At 31.8% G+C, this 19,467-nt stretch overlaps 3 protein-coding genes across 3 annotated transcripts; 1 reads left to right on the plus strand and 2 right to left on the minus strand.

The window, feature by feature from the left end:
- Positions 1-4,720: 4,720 nt before the first annotated feature.
- On the minus strand, positions 4,721-5,434 carry LOC114315755 (uncharacterized). Its single transcript, XM_028262355.2, has one exon. It carries the CDS (start codon positions 5,432-5,434, stop codon positions 4,721-4,723), a length of 714 nt encoding a protein of 237 aa, XP_028118156.2.
- A 198-nt stretch (positions 5,435-5,632) lies between these two features.
- LOC114315754 (uncharacterized) lies at positions 5,633-6,652 on the minus strand. Its single transcript, XM_082885155.1, has 2 exons — positions 6,119-6,652; positions 5,633-6,031 (listed from the first exon to the last, which is right to left on the minus strand). The coding sequence occupies exons 1-2, from the start codon at positions 6,650-6,652 to the stop codon at positions 5,633-5,635; spliced, it is 933 nt and encodes a 310-aa protein (XP_082741281.1).
- Positions 6,653-15,007: 8,355 nt separating this feature from the next.
- On the plus strand, positions 15,008-19,347 carry LOC114315768 (putative leucine-rich repeat receptor-like protein kinase IMK3). The gene is made up of 2 exons (XM_028262371.2): positions 15,008-17,285; positions 18,422-19,347. Exons 1-2 carry the CDS (start codon positions 15,416-15,418, stop codon positions 19,042-19,044), a joined length of 2,493 nt encoding a protein of 830 aa, XP_028118172.2. The 5' UTR covers positions 15,008-15,415; the 3' UTR covers positions 19,045-19,347.
- Positions 19,348-19,467: the final 120 nt, after the last annotated feature.

Here is a 19,467-nt window from a genome sequence, read left to right on the forward strand (position 1 = left end):
TTTAACTCTTTCTTCTCTTTACACATATTAACTACTTGTTGTTTTAACAAGCACACCTCATCTCTCCATTGCTGATTTTCTTGTACTCTTGCTTGTAATCGTCGCGCCATATTGGAAACTGCAGTCATGGCCTGTATATTAAGAGTCATAGTGTTATTAATAGTATCGAAATCATTTCGATTACCAATAACACTAGAACCCTTATTTACAGGCATAGCATGTGCCTGCGTCACTGGCACTCTCTCATTTGCCTGCATTACAGGCATCTCATGCAGATCCGACTCATTGATAGACAAGGTAAGGAATGACATGATTACACAAGAAGTTGAAACAAATCTTTCTCTCCCACACTTGATGATTTCATATCTTTACCTATGATCTGTATCACTTTTTATACACTCCATTGATCCATTACTCGATGTATATCTACTCAAATCTTTTGTTTGTCAATATTTTCTGCGCTCGAGATGCTCCAAAATCCGCATAATGATTCCGACAAGACAGAAGGCAAATTATTTTATTTTTGGCCGCTCAGATTATTTTATCAAATGTGTTTGTTTCATCTCTTCATCTTTTATTTTGATGATGTCAAAGGGGGAGATGATAAAAAAAATATGATTTTTGCTTTGCAGGGTTTTGTCAATTTTATTTTGTGTCAAATCCATACAAATATTGCCATCATCAAAAAGGGGGAGATTGTTAATCATATTATTTAATTTTGATGATGTCTAAAATATTATTTGTATTATTTATTGTTAATCATATTATTTAATTTTGATGATGTCTAAAATATTATTTGTAACAATTTGAATTTTTTTTAATGTACATATATATTTGACACAAAATATTATCTTTTTAAATTATATATATATTTGTTAAATATTAGTTAAATAAAAATATTTTTGAAAACTTTACTATTCACTTTTTGAAAATTTAGGCTGATCACTATTCATTTTTTGACAAAATTAAAAATTGATTAATTATATTATTTTGACAAAAATGATTGATTGGTTGTATTATCTTGACGAATATAAATTGTCTTCTTTTGACAAAAGTGATATATCCAAATGTAATGGTAAGATATATTTAGTTTAAAATCTCTATATCATATACAATATTTTAAAGAGGGCATATATTTTCAGATCCATCATAAATATTATTAAAGAGATTTTTTCTATGTATGCAAATATTTGATTAGAACTTTATATATATAACATTATATATACAATGCATATAATAGCTTACATCACGGAAGCAATCATATATATTAGTGTGTGGAAACATTAATTATTAGCATGTGAAAAATCATACATGATATAATACACAAAGAAATGGTTGCAAAATTGCAGCATATTAATTTTAATTCACATGTTGAAGTTTGAATTTAAATGTTAAAGTTATATCTTTATAATGTGAACTTTGCAGGATTTTTTTTTCATATATATATATATATATATATTTATACTATATATATTAATCAAAACCCACATGTTTGTGAGTTTTGTTCAAATTCGGCCACTATGTTTGACAAAAAGAAAAGATGCCTCATGATGAAAAGTTGGAACAAAGGATGCCTCATGATGAAAAGTTGAAACAAATAGATGTCATCCATGACGTCAGCAAGGAGCGTCCAATGGGTATATTTTTGTGTATAAATAGAAGTGTTGTGTGTGGAGAAAAATTAAGAACTTGAAGAGAAAATTTTCTGTGAGCTCCAAATTGTATTCTGCTCTTTCACTTTCAGATCTAAGTCTAGCTTTTGTTCTTACACTTTCATATCTACTCTTTGTGAGAGAATTATTGTAAAAGTGGGTTCAAGTACCACTTATTCTTATTCCTTATTTTTGTGAGAAATTTTGTAAGGATAAGGCATTTATTGTTGAGTGAGGCTCAATAAATAAGAGTAAGTCCTGTGCCAAATCCACAAGCTTGGTGGTGTATTTATTCAATTGATAGTAAAGAAATTCTCAAAGAGGTTCCTTGGGGAGTGGACGTAGGCCTGGCGTGCCGAACCACTATAAATCGCAGTGTTTGATTTTCTCTCTCTATCTCTCCTACTTTTATATTGATAATTATTATTATGTTTTTTTTAGTTATTAAAATTCTGAATAGTGTGTTATTTTTAATATTGTGAAATTTTTAATAACCTAATTCATCCCCCCTCTTGGGTTGCCTATTTGGGATAACATATATATATATGTGTTTCCCTTTTTTTTTTTTTTCATTTTATTTTGGTAGTTTGTAGTATTCACACTTTTGATTTTGATTCTGATTCAATTGAATACGTTTCAATTTTTGCTCACTCGTTTGAAGGTTTCAGTGTGCTAGGATTTCATTGTTACCGTTGTGGTAGGGTTCAGTGATTTGGGAGTGAAGATGACAGCTCCAACGGTGTTCAGTTGTGATATTATTTGGAGTATAACTGGGTGAAATTAGTGTTTTTGAGGTAGAGGACGAGTGCAAAATTGTATGATTAAGGTTAGTATCGTTTTGGTTATGAATGCATGTTCAGTTTATGTTTTGATTTATGTGATGAATTGGATGCTCTGTTTTTTGAATTATATGGATTGGATGCTCTATTTTTTGAATTATATGGATTGGATGCTCTTTTTTTAAAAATTATATGCATTTTACGTGGCCTTGTGTTAGTGAGGTAATTCAAATTATGTGAACAATCTGGATGTTCACATCTCATCGGTAATAAAGGTGGTGATATTTTGAGTTTGGATTTAGCAGTGTAAAATGTATATATAGACATATACTTTGTATATGAATGTATGTTCGTTTTATGTTATGTTTTGATTTATGTGAGGAATGCATGTTTTCATTTTGAATTATTTAGATTTCATGCATTTTTTGGAATATATGGTAATGTAAGTGTTTGTTTGATGAGTTTTTTATGTTTGCTTAATGAGGCTCAGTGTGGGCGAGGTAATTCAGAGTATGTGAACAATGTGAATGTTCACATCTTATTTGTTATATCATTATGGAGGGTTGTTGGCATGTTATGTATTGTCACCTTATTTTGATGGTATGATTTTGATTTTGTTAAATGTTTTATGTTACGTAAGGATGGTGGTGGTAGTTTTCATTCTGGAGTTAGCAGTGGAACTGTATACATAGTATGGGTTATTATATGTGTTGTTGTTCGTATAGTTATAACGGGGGTTGTTAACTTTTGTATTGTTGTGCTTTTACAAGAGATGGATACATTTATGATGTTGGTGTGCACATATGGTTGCAGTACAACTGTAATAAATGTGGTTCGCGCATTGTGTTATTCGCATTTGGTGGAGTGTTTGTGTGAAAATAGGATAAGTTGTTTGCTTGTTCTGTTTCATCTCTATTTGGTTAGATAATTCAGATTATGTGAACAATATAAATGTTTACATATCATTAGCTATAATGTGGTTATTCACTTCTTTGTTTTTATATTTTTGTAGCAGATGGATACCTTCATGTTGTTAGTGTGCTCATATGGGTGTAGTACCACTGTAAAAATGTAGTGCGAGTGTTATCTTATTCACGTTTTGTGGAGTGTATGTGTGAAAAATGGAACGAGTTATCTGCTAATTGTGTTTTATCGTTCTATCGGCTACCTGGGATTAATAGATGTAATTTGGACAGTGATGATGAGCTTCAAAGTATGTTCTTGCTTGCCAAATCAATGGAGGTTCAACATGCAGTGGTTGCTGTTGGATTGATGTAATGTTGGAATTGCATGGGTAGTGATAATGATGAAGATGAGAACATGTGTGATGGTTTTTTTTTTTTTTTTTTTGGAGAGTTTGAGATTTTATGGATTTTTTGTTTTTGGTTTTCTGGTTTTTGTAGTAGAATTTTGTCATATGTATTGTCAATTAATGTTAATATTTGCACTTTCATATAATATTGAATGGTGTATATGTTTTTGTTGTGTTCATTATCATGATGTAATATTGATGATGCAAATATTCAAGGACCATTTTGTTTATTTAGACACAAACATGATGTGAATATTCACAATGCAATAAATAAATGTAAAGATTCACATTAATTCTGATATGTTTGTTCATGGGATGTACACATAATTAATGTATAATGTTAATATTAACATTTGTAGTCAACCACGGTACGATATGAATATTCACAATGCAATGAATAGATGTGAGAATTCACATTAATTCTAATATGATCATACACCTAATTAATGTATAATGTAAATATTAACATCCGTAGTCAACAAGGGCGGACCCAGGATTTGTCGATGGGGTGGGTGAATATTAAGGTAAAATTATACATTATATTTTAAGTATAACCACATAAGAAAAAAGGGAATTTAATAATATAATTTAAATTAATATCTGAATATATTGATCGAAAACAATCTAACAAAGTTGTGCTCGACGAGCCTTTAAATATTCGAATTCATCGATTACAGAATCTAGATCAATTTTCAAAGTAAGGTCTCGTTCAAGGTAGAAAGAGAAGCAATCGGTAAGAAACTCATCCCCCATTGAATTACGAATGTCAGTTTTAACATACTTCACACCCAAAAATGCTCTTTCTATAGTCGCTATAGAAACAGAAAGGGTTGACACAAGACGAATCAATTTGTAGATCATGGTATAATGCTCGAACTTTCTTATCACAAATAGTTCTCGACACAATTCGGCAAGGGTAGATATCTTATGAAACTCGAGATCACAAACAATATCAAGCATCTCAAAGCATAGATGTCTTAAGAAGTGAAATCTTGAGGATAAAATTTCTCGGCAAGATTGCAAATATTATCCACATTAAAAGATATAAAATTGCCACTAGGATCCAAAGCCGAGTTAAGAGAAGGAAGTTCCACTACCCTATCATTAAATCTATGTTCTAACTCCATCAATTGAAAATCAATTATAAAGTTGAATATGTCAAAGTGATAATGATGCTCAATTGTTATGTGATCTTGTTGACGACGATGACTTGTACCCTCTTCATAAGGAGAACTCATATCATGTACCACAATGTTATGTCGATTGCAAAATGACACCACATTTGCAAGAAAAATATCCCAATCATCTTGTCTAAGTTTTTGAAGGAGAGCTTTTGTTGTGGAGACTAATTTCATCACATTTAAGATGTCTTGAGTTTTCTGTTGCAAAGCTTGACAAAGTGTATTCACGATTTCCAAAATGTTGTCCATCAAATGCAAGACAAATATGAATTCAAAGCTTTTCATTACTTTGTAAACACCAATAACTTGCCTGCGAATTTGTTGATTTGTACTCTTCTTGAGACTTTCAACAACTACACAAGATGCCTCATACATATCAATCAAGTTTCTAGCAGAGTCATAATGCGAGCTCCAACGAGTAGCTCCACCTCGATGCAAGGTACCAATTTGATTGGCCCCTTTACCAGATTGACACTCACCACTAGCCAACATATTTTCAACCTCACTCATGTGAAAAGATTTTAACTCACCAAGGTGTTTTGGAGAAGAAGCAACAAGATTGACAATACAACTCAAGTGAGAAAAAAATTGCCAAACATTAGGCTCATCTTTTGCTACCGCAATTAAGGCCAATTGCAGACGATGTGCAAAGCAATGTACATAATATGCATATGGGCAATCTTTACGAAATAAAGCTTGCAATTTATTTCATTCGCCACGAATATTGTTAGCACCATCATACCCTTGACCACGCATGTTTTGAATAGGGAGATTAAATCGAAAAAGGATATTCGATATCTCTTTTTTAAGAGTCAATGCAGATGTATTTTCGACACCCACGATATCAAATAACCTTGCCCCTAGCAAACCATCATTCTTGACGTATCTCAAATAAAGGGCCATTTGTTCTTTTTTAGACTTGTCTCGGGATTCATCAACAAGAATACAAAAATAACCTCTTGCAACTTCATCAAAAATCATGTTCCTAACTCTGTTAGCAAGTATATGCAAAATCTCCTTTTGGATCTTTAGAGAAGTGTATTTGGCATTTTGTGGAGCATTCTTTAATATAATGCTCTCAAGTGCATCATTTCCTCTCGCCTTGAACTTTAATAATTCAATTAGATTACCTTAATTCAATGAAGTCGAGCTTTCATCATGACCTCTAAAACCAAGTCCTTGAAGAGCAAGTACTTGAATAGTTTCAATTGTTGCCTTTACCCGCATTCGATTATTCAAAATTTCTTCTTTTAATTGCGCATTCAATACTTTTTCAATGTATTGGGAAGATATCTTTAAATTGTCATGACTAATAACATAATGACTATGCGATGAAGATACAAGTCCGACATGAAGCAAAAAAACACATTTGGATCCATCATTTACTCTCTTCCAATTGTTAAACCCCTCATCAACAAGTGCAGAATGACTGATCAACTTATTTGGCTGATCAAACAAAAAGCATAAAATACAATATGCTTTATCCTTTGAAGGAGAATACTCTAGCCAAGAAAATTTTTTAAACCAAATATGTTGGAATCGGCGATTCTGCTTTCCAAATGAGGACCTAGGATACTCAAGTTTAGGTTGATAAGGCCCCAAGTTCGCATAAGCTCGTCTAACCTCATCCCGTTGATTAACCAGATATTCGTAAATTTGTAAGCGTAAACCAGGATCCCGTTCAATAACAGTTGAATCAAATTCGCTTAGTTTATTTGCTTGAGGCATGGAAGGCGGTTACACATAAAAAAAATGAGGTTTCAACAACATTGGGTGTTGTACTACTAGACTTCTGTTTTGATTGATAAAATGAGAAAAGGTTTTTCCTTATTTGAGTGGTGGAGGTTCCATTATTTATAACCTAATTTTTTTTTTTAGAAAAAAAAAAGCCCTGTTTAATATTAAACCAGAGTATATTCACAATAATTTTGAATATTAGGGTTTTTATATATATCCTCAATAATTTTCATTTAGGCTTTCATTATTTCGATATATGTCCAAAAAACAATTGTTCAAAGTTCAAAAACTAAGAGTAATATAAAACAAAAAGGTTAAGAGCAAAAAAGATTCTTTTGATTAAGAGCAAAAAAGATTAAGAAGAAAAAAAAATTAAAAAAAAAAATCCATTCAGGCTGTGAAGTCATGAAATGTCAAATAAGATTAAGAGCAATAAGATTAATCAAATCCATTCTCAACCAAAATAAGATTAAGATGAAGAAGAAAAAAAAGAAAGAAAAAAAAAAAGTCAAAGTCATGAAAGCGTAGTACCTATACCACCAATGGGAAGAAGAAGAAGAGGAAGTGAAGAAGAGTCTGAGAGAAGCAGTTGATTGGGCTGCCTATTTTTTGGGCTGCCTCTTTAAACAAATACAAACCTATTAAGCTGTCTATTTATTTTTTTGGATAAGTATTGGGCTACTGTTGGGCTACCTATCTAAAAAAAAAAACAAAAAAACTATTGGCCCTTATTTGAGGCTAAACTGGAAAAGGTTAGGAGGCTGGGCTGGACTAGGAGACTGGGTTGGGGTGGGCTGGAAAAAAAAATTTCTACAAATTTTTTAAATTTTGGGGTGGGCTGTAGCCACCAATGCCCAGCCATAGGTCCGTCATCGGTAGTCAACCACAGTAAACATAGGACATAATTTGAACATTCACATTTACTGAACATAAATTAAGATGTGAACATTCACACAAACTTCAACATAAGAAAACAGATGTGAATATTCACAGTTTATATTGTTTAGCACACGCAACACATCAACACCAAATATACTATCAAAACACATAGGTGTGTGAGAAGTATATCATTGATTTATATATATGTTGTCAAGTGTTTTCAACTACAAGTTATCAAAGATACAAAAAAAAAACAAAAACAAAAACAAAAATAAAAAAACTAACACTGTATTCTGGTATAGCTAGTATATGGTAGACAACCCCAACCATCGAACAATGGATTTGCCTCAAGTAGTCTAGCTGAAGATCCAAGAATTGGGTGCTTCTCATCAGTTTTACTAAGCCTGTAATGTTTGATTGATAATTGACATGTATCATGTCGATGGGGTGTTGCTCTCTAGAGGCATGCTCTCTTCTTTGACATGATACTCCTCCCTCTTTCTCTTGTGCAAAATTTAGATGCAACATCTGTTACATGGGCATGCACAAATAGTAAGTGTTTATATGAACATTAAATTTGATTTCTATAGAATTGGTAGGGTAGGCATGCACATTGACATCAACACATCATTAGTCAGTGTGGATATTCACATTCAAAGATATTCATATAAGCAAAAGCAACAAAGTGCTATTTAGGTGACAAACATAGTAATGTGAACATCCACATCATTGGAGATGTAAATATTCACATTACTGCTAGGGTACAAATAGTAGTGGTCACACCGAATATTAATATTTACACATCCATATAATATTAGATATGTCTATGTCTATAGAAGAGAATGTTAAAGTTCACATCAACATTTGGTTACAACAATTCACGGTAAGACAATGATTATATGTACACATTTATAAGCAAATAGTACCAATGTGAATATTCATAGTGGTAATAAATGAGCAAACAACATGGCAACATCACCCATTCAGTAACCACAAACCACATATTTTCAATATACACAATTGTGATGTGAATATTAAGCGGACAAATATGAACAACATTAATGTTCACAATGTCAAGGTTCACATCAAAATCAAACTACAACTAGAAAAAATGTTTTTATTTGGGAATTTTCTTGACACAATGTTCACAATCATATAAAAATTTATTTAGGGCATGGTCCCCAAGTGAATGTTGACATCATGCGAACAACAACAACAACATCCAAAATAATGACAATTTTCTGTTTTCTAGGAAAATCACCAAATTTGGGAGTTTACATCATTTCAATAATACCAACAACAACAGAAAGAGGAAAAATAACAGCAAAAACATAAACAACAAAGACCAAAAATAACAATAGTAACATGTGAGAAAGTTTGCATTCAGACAAAAAAAAATGTAATTTGATTACACAAAAAAGAGGAAAAAAGGTACTTATATTTGGTTCCCATGTTGAGTTGATACACTCCGATATATGCGAATGTTCACAACGTTGTTTTTTTTCATTGGAGTATGGTTCTAGTAGCTGGCAATGCTTTGATGATGGTGGAACGGTGGGAAAATGAAAAAACGCAATTGGTTGGTCGATTTCGCGATGGCAATGGTGAATCGATGTGAACCTCCAATTGTCGGCAATGGTGGGATGATGGTAGGATGGTGGACAAAGCAATGTGAAACCTAGGGTTAGGGTTTGTGAGATTTTCCTGCAACAAAAAGGATTTTGGGAAGGAAAAATTTGGGGAGTGAAATATGGAATGATGAAGAGTGTTTTGATCAGATTTGATTTCAGAATGGAAATATGTGTAGGAGAGATTGAGGGTGTTTTGGTATTCTTACCTCAAATAGGACCTAATGGAATACTCAAAAAGAATATGGGTTAGATAGAATAGAACTCTTAAGAAGAGGATTTACTAAAAAAGTTTCCTATAATAAATTTTGATTAGTGTGAGATATAATCATGTAATCAACCAATAATTTTTCCTCTTATTAAGCATTGAATTGACTAATGCTCAAAAAATTATTTGATACTTTTGGGATGCCTCGGGGTGGTGCTTCATGTGGTTCTTCACCAAATACTATCCACTATGTCTTTTTTTATTTGTCAATCATCCAATACAAAATTGTAAGTCACACATCTTCTATCAATTATAATATTTCTAAAGTACCGCGTGATCATATTCTAGACCACCAAATAATTTCTCCCTAAAATGAAGAACTTTCGGTGATTTTGAATTAGAAAAATATTAGAGATACCAACAAAATTATCAACAAATCTACCAAATCACTCACATGGATGTGGGTTCAATGTGAGTGTTTGATAAATTTTTTGATAAAAAATTTAATATCTCTAACATTGTTGTTTGGTTAATGCTCGTGTAATATTTATTTACTTATTTTCAAAAGATAATATAAAAATAATAAATTTTACTATTTTAATTAATAAAATATAAATTAAAATGTCACGTAGAGTTTTCTCAAGACTATCATATAATTTTTCCTTAAAAATAGAAGTTATTTTGGTAGTCTTAAAATAATGCTCAACACTATTCATTTTGTGTCACTTGTCTTTTTTGTCTTTTTAAAATTAATACAAAAATAGGGGTCATTTGGAAACATAAATAAAAAGTCAAAAATTTACTTTTAACTCATTTTAAATCATATCACTTCTCACATAAAAAAGTTTAAAAAGTCAAAAAATTAACTTTTAACTACCTTTTTAAAATATCCCATAATAAGACTTAATATTTTAACTAATAAAAAATAAGTTAAGACAATACAAGTTTATTTCAAGACCAGATATAATTTTTTTTCCTTAGTAACATATGTTATTGTTAATAAAAACTTCTAAAAAAAAAGTAAGCTAAATTATCAGTAAGGCCTCATTTAGAAACATACCTTTTTAATAATTTTTTAATTTTTTGGCTAAAATATGATATAAAAAACTAGTATATTTAGAATAACTTTTTGATTTTTACGAAAAGATATGTAAAAAGTAAAGAAAAAATGAAATGTTTAATTTTTGGGTATAAATTGTTAATTTTTTTTAGTAATTTTTTAACTTTTAAATTAAAAAGTGATATTACCAAACGAGGCCTAGAAGAATATTTTTCCCAAAAGAAAGAGGTTTTAACCCTGTCGATGAAAGGGAAGATGCCCGAGAACCTCAATTGGGTATGATTTATTTTCCTCAATTGTTGAAATTTGGAATTGTTTCAATTAGTCAGAGCACCACTAGATCAGTTTTGTTTATATGATGAGGTAGTTCGGAAAACTATTTCAAGAAAGGTAGATCCTAGTAAGCCCCAAAGTCAAGTCTTAATAGTTTGATTTAATTTTTATAAAGTCCTATTGAAAATAAGTCTTAATAAAATTATTGTTAAAAATAATTTTCTGTGACGATTTTTTGTATTAATAAAAAATTGATAATTAGTGACTTTTTTTGTTACATTTTCATAAATTGCCATTAAAATTTACAATTAGTGATATTTTTCTGTGATGAATTTTTCAAACTGTCGCTGAAAGTTAAAAATTAATGATTTTTTTGTGATAATTCTTTCAAATTGCCGCTAAAACTTATAGTTAGTGATATTTTTTGTGACAAAATTTTCAAATGTTACTAAAAATTAACAATTAGTGACTTTTTAATAGTGTTTGATAAAAAAAATGCCATTAATTTTCATAGAACTTATTGAATAATAAATTTATCTATTATAACCTACACGTGTGTCCCTTAAGAAAGTATGTTAATCAAATATAATTATCTCATTTAATGAGAACTAATGTACTAATATAATAATGTTATATATGACTTATTAAAAATAATGCGATACATTACAATTTAAATCTACAATAATATGGTAGAAGAATTGGGTGGATTATATGATCGAGGACACTTAACCTACCATAATCAAATAATAATAATAATAATAATAATAATAAAACCTACTTAAAGAGTCTAAAACATTTTCCTATATTAAATTCTTTTCCTAAAAAGCCATGGAGTTATATTTTTTTTACAACACTCTTGATCATCAATCCAAAGCTGATCTCGACATCATGGTCAAATTTCGAATAGCCACAACGGTATAGTGGTAATTGTAACCCACATGGATACACTACTTAAATGAGTCTACTAAATTTAGTAACTTGGTTTTTTTTTGATAAAAAAGCGAAAAAGTGCATTATCCAAAAAAATTACAGAAAAAGAAAGAAAGAAAGAATTCATATTTTTTCATATAACTAAAAAAAGTTATTTTTAAACCAATTAACTTTTTTCTTTTATTAAAAAATTACTTAAAAAGTCCAACCACAAACGCAACCTAAGTCAAACCACAAATGAACCACCACAAACGAACCATGTTTGTTTTCAGTTTTTGAAAAATACTTTTTAAAAAATTCCACTTTCTTATTTTTTATATTTTTTTTGTTTTTACTAAATTTTTTAATATTTTAAGAAAATTTTTTAATTTTTAGGCTCGCCTAACAATTTTCATGAATTTTTTAAAAAAAATCACTAAATACCAAAAATATTTTTAAAAAATACGAAGATTCAGTATTTTTTTTATATTTTTATGTATTTATTAAATTTTTAAAATATTTTTTCACAAACATTTTACTTTTTAAATACATCTAAGTAAGGTATATCTAAAAAAGTAAAAAAAATGCAAAATTTTAAAAATAATCACTAAAAATAATATTAAAAAAATACAAAAAATAAAAAACTCAATTTTTAGAAAACTAAAACTAAACACCCTTTTCAATAAAATTTTCATTCAAATTAGGATAATCTAAATAAGTACACTTTTTGATTTTTTATGAAAAGATGCATAAAAAAAGAGATAGATAATATGACATAAATAAATTCACTTTTCTAAATAAATACGCTTATTACCAGAAGCCAAACAAGCTATTGAAAAACTTATTTCATGTGTTATAGAACTAAGAGCTCGTTTGGGATGTGAGTTGACTTTTTAACCTTTTGATTTTCGACAATATTAGGTGACCTGAATTTTCATGGTTCGAATGGCTCAAAATGACATCACTTTGGGTGTAAAACGACGTCGTTTTAACATATTCAAGTCATTCAGGCCACACAAATTCGAGCCACCAAGCATTTTTCTTTAATTTTTGATAATTTTAGTCTCAGGCTAAAAAGTCTCGTTTAAGATAGATTTTTTAACTTTTTTAACTTTTGTGAGAGAAAAAATAAAATAATTATGGATTAGATGTTATATTTTGTCTTATATAATTATTTTAGTCCAAACTTTTATCCCAAACAAGCTCTTAGGCCTCGTTTGGAAACAGGCTAATTTAGTAACTTTTTAGCTACTTGGCTAAAATATGAGCTAAAAAAATTAGTATATTTGGAATGACTTTTTGACTTTTTACGAAAAAATGTGTAAAAAGTAAAGAGAAAAGAAAATCTTTGACTTTTTGGTATGAGTTGTTGATTTTTTGGTTAATTTAATAATTTTTTAGTTAAAAATAAAGATTCCCAAACGAGGCCTTAGTGAAAACTTTCTTTAAAAAAGTAAGACTTCTTTAATATTTTTGGAGCAATGCTACGAGAACAAAATAATTTATAAAAAAAATAATACAATAGATAACTGGTTTAAACCTAATTGTGATGTCAATCATATTCAAAGTAAAGGGGTCTTTGGCAAGTTGGTTTTTTTGTTTTTTTTTTTTTTTTGGCTAAAATAATTAATAAATGCAAAATAAGTTAAAACAGTTAATAAAATAAAATATCACATCTAAATTATAATTTTTTTTTTCTACAACAATCAAACCAACTACAAAAAAAAAAAAAACAAAACAAAACAAAACAAAAAAAAAAAAGAAGTCAACTATCGTCACAAATACAATTTTTTTACTCAGACTAAAATAATCAAAAAAAAATAAACTAAAATAATTAAATTTTCAAACAAGCCCTAAATCTCAATAGATCAATACACTTTTTATGATAAATTTGTATTCATATCATTATCGATACTTTTCTAACAAACTATGAACATGAGTTCGGGTACGAGTATTAATATTGTACGATACGGGTATGTCGATACGGTAAAATTTAAAAAAAATTAAAAGAAAAAGATACAGGGACGGTTTGGTACGCTTGTAAAAAAAAATATTTATTTTTAATTTAGAATAATGCAAAAATTTATTAAATAGTTTAATTTATTAAGGTTCAACCTACAATTAACATTTAGGGTCCGTTTGGGAAGAACTAAAGTGGGCTTTTTTGGCTATTTGAGCCACAAAAGACAAAATAGGCTATTTTAGCCACAAAAAACAAAGCATCACATCCAACCCATAATCATTACACTCTTCTCTCACAAAAAAATCAAAAAAGCCAAAAAGTCAAAAAATTCTTCCTAAACCAAGCTTTTTAGTCCAGGCTAAAATAGCCAAAAAAGTCAAAAAGCCAAAAAGCCAACCCACTTCCCAAACGGAGGCTTAGAGGGTGTTTGGGAAGTGGGTTTTTATGTAGTTTTTTTAGTTGTAGGATATTATTGGAAAAAAAAATTTTAGTGTTTGGGAAGATAGTTGGGTTTTTGTAGTTGGATGTGATGTTTGTGAGAGAAAAAGTGAAATGATTATGGGGTTGGATATGATATTTTGTTTGTATTTGTTTTTTTTTTTTTTTTTGCAAAACTTTTGTCTTTTAGTGGAAAAAATGAGAAAAAAATTTGGGAACCAAGTTCCCAAACACCACCTTAATGTCAAAAGTAAATGTATATATCAAAATTAAATGTCAATATATTAAATAACTTACAAATCATACTTTAATTTTAAAGTCATGCTAAGTATAAAACAAAAAATAAAAGAACAAGTCTAGTGAAAGGAGTTTTAATTCTGTAATAGAAGAAAATATTGTTTCAACTAAGGTTCAATACGGTTTGGGTATATACTAGGTACGTCTAGGTACGTCAAAAATTTAAAAAAAAAAAAAAAAACTTTGGTACATGTTTCATGTATCCGGTACATATGCAGAAATATCATACAAAATATCATATGCAGGTAAGTACCTGAAACAATACGACATGTTTTTCGAAATACCCATCACAGCTAACAAACTATCCCACATAGATGAGTTTAACATGATTAAACTCACTTATGATAACCAGTAGTGTTATATTAATTAGTATACCAACTACAGTTATGTTATTATTACTAACTCCACCTATTATATAAATTATAAATATTCAAAAAATTTAAAATGATATCACATCATTTATTAATATATTAATTAATACATTTATTAATACATATAGGATTATCCTAGGATAACAGTTCATAATATGTTTATCCTATGTTTCTGATATTTTCCCCAAAAGAAAAATAAAAAATATTTCTCCCACATTGATGAGTGCAATAGTTAAGGCGTCACTAAAAAGATAGCCGTTGGGAGAGGGGAGCGGCTTCACAATAAAAGACCCAGTGTCGAACCGACGACCCCTTGGCCTTTGTGCAAAATTTCCTACTTACCAGGCATTAAAACTAGCCGTTAGACACAGTCTCTCTCTCTCTCTCTCTCTCTCGGTAGCAAGAGCCTCTGAATGCCTCATTTTGCACCTGACACTTTCTTGTCTTCCAATAAACAAAGATTCCTCCATTTTGGCCTCTCTCTCTCTCTCTCTCTCTCTCTCTCTAAAAGATCCTCACGGGAACCCCACCTCTCTAGGCTCTACCCTCCCCTCTACAAAACCATGTCTCAACAGTTCACTTCCCTGTTTAGTTTAGTCAACCTCACGTATCTCTATCATATTATAGACTGTTCATATTAGCACAAACTCAACCAAAAATTAGTCAAGAAAGAGAGCCAAACCAACAACCAAACCACCCTTCATCTTCTTCTTCAATACATATAATATATGGGTTGCCAAAATCAAATCTTTAGCAGTTTCCACAAAAACCCATCTCAGAGCCTTCATTTTTTGGTAAAGACAGAGGCCAATAAGAAGAAGGAGAAATGGAAAATTCAATCCAGCCCTTCTCATCTTTTTGGGTTTTCACACTTTTTCTTGTTTCTTCACCTACTGATTTGTACCATTCGAGCGGTGTCAAGCCAATCTTGGGATGGTGTAATTGTCACCCAGGCAGATTATCAAGCCCTTCAAGCCTTCAAACATGAACTTGTTGACACAAAAGGCTTCTTGAAAAGCTGGAATGACACTGGATATGGAGCTTGCTCCGGGGGTTGGGCAGGAATCAAGTGTGCTCAAGGTCAAGTCATAGTGATTCAGCTTCCGTGGAAGGTATTAGGAGGCCGAATCACTGAAAAGATTGGGGAACTTCAAGCCCTCAGAAAGCTCAGCCTCCATGACAATGCCATTGGAGGTTCAATCCCTTCTTCTCTTGGGTTTCTCCAAAACCTCAGAGGTATTCAGCTTTTCAATAATCGGCTTTCGGGTTCGATTCCAGCTTCAATTGGGTCATGTCCTCTCCTTCAAACTCTTGATTTCAGTAACAATTTACTCTTTGGGTCAATCCCAGAGAGTCTTGCTAACTCTACCAAGCTTTATAGGCTTAATCTTAGCTTCAATTCTTTGTCTGGTTCAATCCCCATTAGTCTCACTCACTCTCCTTCTCTGATCTTTATTGCTCTTCAATACAATAATCTCTCTGGTTCCATTCCTGATTCTGTGGGGAAGGCAAGTGAGCTCCAAGAGCTCTCATTGAGTCACAACCAAATCACTGGTTCAATACCTAGTGAAATAGGAAGGCTTGATAAGCTCACAACACTTGATCTCTCTGACAATGCCATTAATGGAAGCTTACCCATTAGTCTCTCCAATCTCTCCTCACTTCTTGTTCTCAATTTGGAAAACAACCACATTGATAACCAAATCCCAGAATCTGTAAACCAATTACAGAAGCTCAAAGTATTTAACTTGAGAAAAAACCGACTCTCCGGCCACATTCCAGCCACTATTGGGAACATTTCCGGCCTAACCCAACTTGATTTAGCCTACAACAATCTCACAGGAGAAATCCCCAACTCCATTGGTGATCTAACAAGTCTCAATTTCTTCAATGTTTCCTATAACAACCTATCTGGTCCTGTTCCAATCAAACTCTCCCAAAAATTCAATTCAAGCTCATTTGTGGGTAATCTTCAGCTATGTGGGTATAGTCCTTCAAACCCATGTCCCCCTCTATCTCCTCCTCCTAGTACCTCTCCTCCTCCTTCCCCGAAAACCCGTGCTCACCATAGATTGAACACCAAAGACATAATTCTCATAGCCGCAGGGGCTCTCCTATTAGTCTTACTTTTACTCTGTTGCATATTGCTCTGCTGCTTGATCAGGAAAAAGGCGGCCGCAAAGGAGAAAGACGGCGAGGCTGGAGGCGGAGCAAGGGCGGAGAAGGGTGGTGCACCGCCAGCAGGCGGTGAAGCGGAGGCAGGCGGGGGAGAGGCTGGCGGGAAGCTTGTGCATTTTGATGGGCCACTGAGTTTCGCAGCTGATGATCTGTTGTGTGCTACTGCTGAGATTATGGGGAAGAGTACTTATGGAACTGTTTACAAAGCCACATTGGAGGATGGGAGTCAAGTTGCAGTGAAGAGGTTGAGGGAGAAGATAACAAAAGGGCAGAGGGAATTTGAAACAGAGGTTAATGTGCTTGGGAAGATCAGACATCCCAATCTTTTGGCTTTGAGAGCTTATTATTTGGGTCCCAAAGGAGAGAAGCTTCTTGTTTTTGACTACATGCCTAAGGGAAGTCTTGCATCTTTCCTCCATGGTGAGTAAAAAGTTCCTACTAGCTTAGCTCTTTCATTCAATAATGTACTCATATTTCACACCTGTTAGCCTAGTTAAAAATTTAAAAAATGATATACCTGCATAATTTTGATATAAAATTTAAGATAATAATGATGTGAAAATAATATTCTTGTAATTATAAACCAAAGTAATGGGCATTTGGAATTTTAATAAAGAACTATAGATGAGATATGAGTTTTTTTTATAAAAATTCTGTTTGTATAGTATTACTTTAAAAATTTATTTGAAATTGATTATAAGTAAATTGAATTTGAACATTTTTAAAACTTGTCCTTTTGTTGAAACTATTTTAAAATTGACTCAAAAATGAACAAATCAAAAATTACATACATTCTAATAATCATTAGGATCTCAAATTAAATTTTAAAAACTCTATATTCAAGCCAACTCCACTAGTTTTGAACACTTGTATTTTTATTTTTATTTTCTTTCTATGTAGGTTTATGTCAAGGGTTGATTGAACTAGGACCCCTTAATTATTAGGAATATGAAAACCTTCAACTATAAGATATTTTGATTCTTTCAAGTTTAAAATATATCACTACTAGTCTTATATTTGAGAGGTAAAAATGTACAAATTAATAAGGCTTCATTTGGCATGTAGGGTTTGGGTTAAAATAGTTACAAAAAGAAACAATAGGTTTTTAATCTAATAAGACAAAAATATCACATTTAAATCATAATCATTTCATTTTTTCTCTCAAAAAATTCAAAAAAGTCAAAAAACCTATCCCAAACGAGATTTTTTAGCCTCAGGCTAAAATAGTCAAAAGTCAAAAAATTAAAAAGTCAACTCACATCCCAAACGAAAGCTAAATAGAAGCCAAAAAATCTATCCCAAAATAGGTTTTTTAGTCCCAAGTTAAAATAGTCAAAAAAAAAAAATTTAAAAGGCAAAAAGCCAACTCATATCCTAAATGAAGGCTAAATTGAGTAAGTTGACATTGGTAAATAGTTGAAAGGGTAATAGAGAGTTCTCTTGTCTCTCTTTTTATCTTTACTTTTATCATTGAACTATCAATCATAATAAGCCCCATTGTGTAGAGCTAATTCTTCAATTTTTTCATTTTTTTTTTAAATTATTTTTGGTTACAGCTCGTGGCCCAGACACACCCATTGATTGGCCAACAAGAATGAAGATAGCACAAGGCACAGCAAGAGGCTTGCTCTACCTTCACACCCATGTCAACATAATTCATGGAAACCTCACTTCCAGCAATGTCCTCCTTGACGAGCACACAAATGCCAAAATCTCCGATTACGGCCTCTCTCGGCTCATGACCGCTGCCGCCAACTCCAATGTAATTGCCACCGCTGGAGCACTTGGATACCGAGCACCAGAGCTCTCAAAACTCAAAAAGGCCAACACGAAGACTGACGTTTATAGCCTCGGTGTCATCATTCTTGAACTCCTGACTGGGAAGTCCCCCGGGGAGGCGATGAACGGTACTGATTTGCCTCAGTGGGTGGCCTCGATAGTGAAAGAGGAGTGGACTAACGAGGTTTTTGATTTGGAGTTGATGAGTGATGCAAATGCTATTGGTGATGAGTTGTTGAATACTTTGAAGTTGGCTTTGCACTGTGTCGACCCTTCGCCATCAGCGAGGCCGGAGGTTCAGCAGATTGTTCAGCAGCTGGAGGAGATTAGGCCGCCGGAGACAGGGCCCGGGAGTTCTGGAGATGACGGTGGTGCAGTCCCTTCAACTAGTGAGGATTAAGAACGAAGCATCGGGTTTTTATTAGGACACGGATTCTCTGTCTTTAAGATCTATGTTCCTAATCTCAATACATGGTTTAGATTGTATCATCGTGTCTCGAGATTTTGATGTTTCGAAAGTTCTGCCACTGTAATCTCAAGGCACGATTTTAGTGCTAACAGTGCATTAAGAATAGGAGAAGAGAGGATACCTTAGACTGGGCTTTTTAGTGTTTAGGTGTAGGATAGGGACTATAAGGAGGACACATTAGTCCTTGTTCAATTCTTTCATTCATTAATGAACCTTTTTTTGATGCTTTTTGAAGTAGGTTGTTCCTTTTTGTCTGTAAATACAGATTTTCTTTCCAGTTAAGAGAACGTTTCGTCATGAGTTAACCATGATTTTATTTGATAAACACTTCAATTGATTCCCATGTTATGAAAC

The sequence above is a fragment of the Camellia sinensis genome, chromosome 8, assembly GCF_055761805.1.
Source record: "Camellia sinensis isolate YWXY chromosome 8, ASM5576180v1, whole genome shotgun sequence".
In the NCBI taxonomy this organism is placed as follows: Eukaryota; Viridiplantae; Streptophyta; class Magnoliopsida; order Ericales; family Theaceae; genus Camellia; species Camellia sinensis.

Excerpts from the sequence above, each read along its gene's own strand:
- LOC114315754 (XM_082885155.1), bottom strand. The coding sequence starts at position 6,652 with ATGCCTCAAGCAAATAAACTAAGCGAATTTGATTCAACTGTTATTGAA. Across the intron at positions 6,032-6,118 it reads CAACAATTGAAACTATTCAA|TTCAAGGCGAGAGGAAATGA; the intron begins GTACTTGCTCTT and ends GAATTATTAAAG.
- LOC114315755 (XM_028262355.2), bottom strand. The coding sequence starts at position 5,434 with ATGAGTGAGGTTGAAAATATGTTGGCTAGTGGTGAGTGTCAATCTGGT.
- LOC114315768 (XM_028262371.2), top strand. The coding sequence starts at position 15,416 with ATGGGTTGCCAAAATCAAATCTTTAGCAGTTTCCACAAAAACCCATCT. Across the intron at positions 17,286-18,421 it reads TCTTGCATCTTTCCTCCATG|CTCGTGGCCCAGACACACCC; the intron begins GTGAGTAAAAAG and ends TTTTGGTTACAG.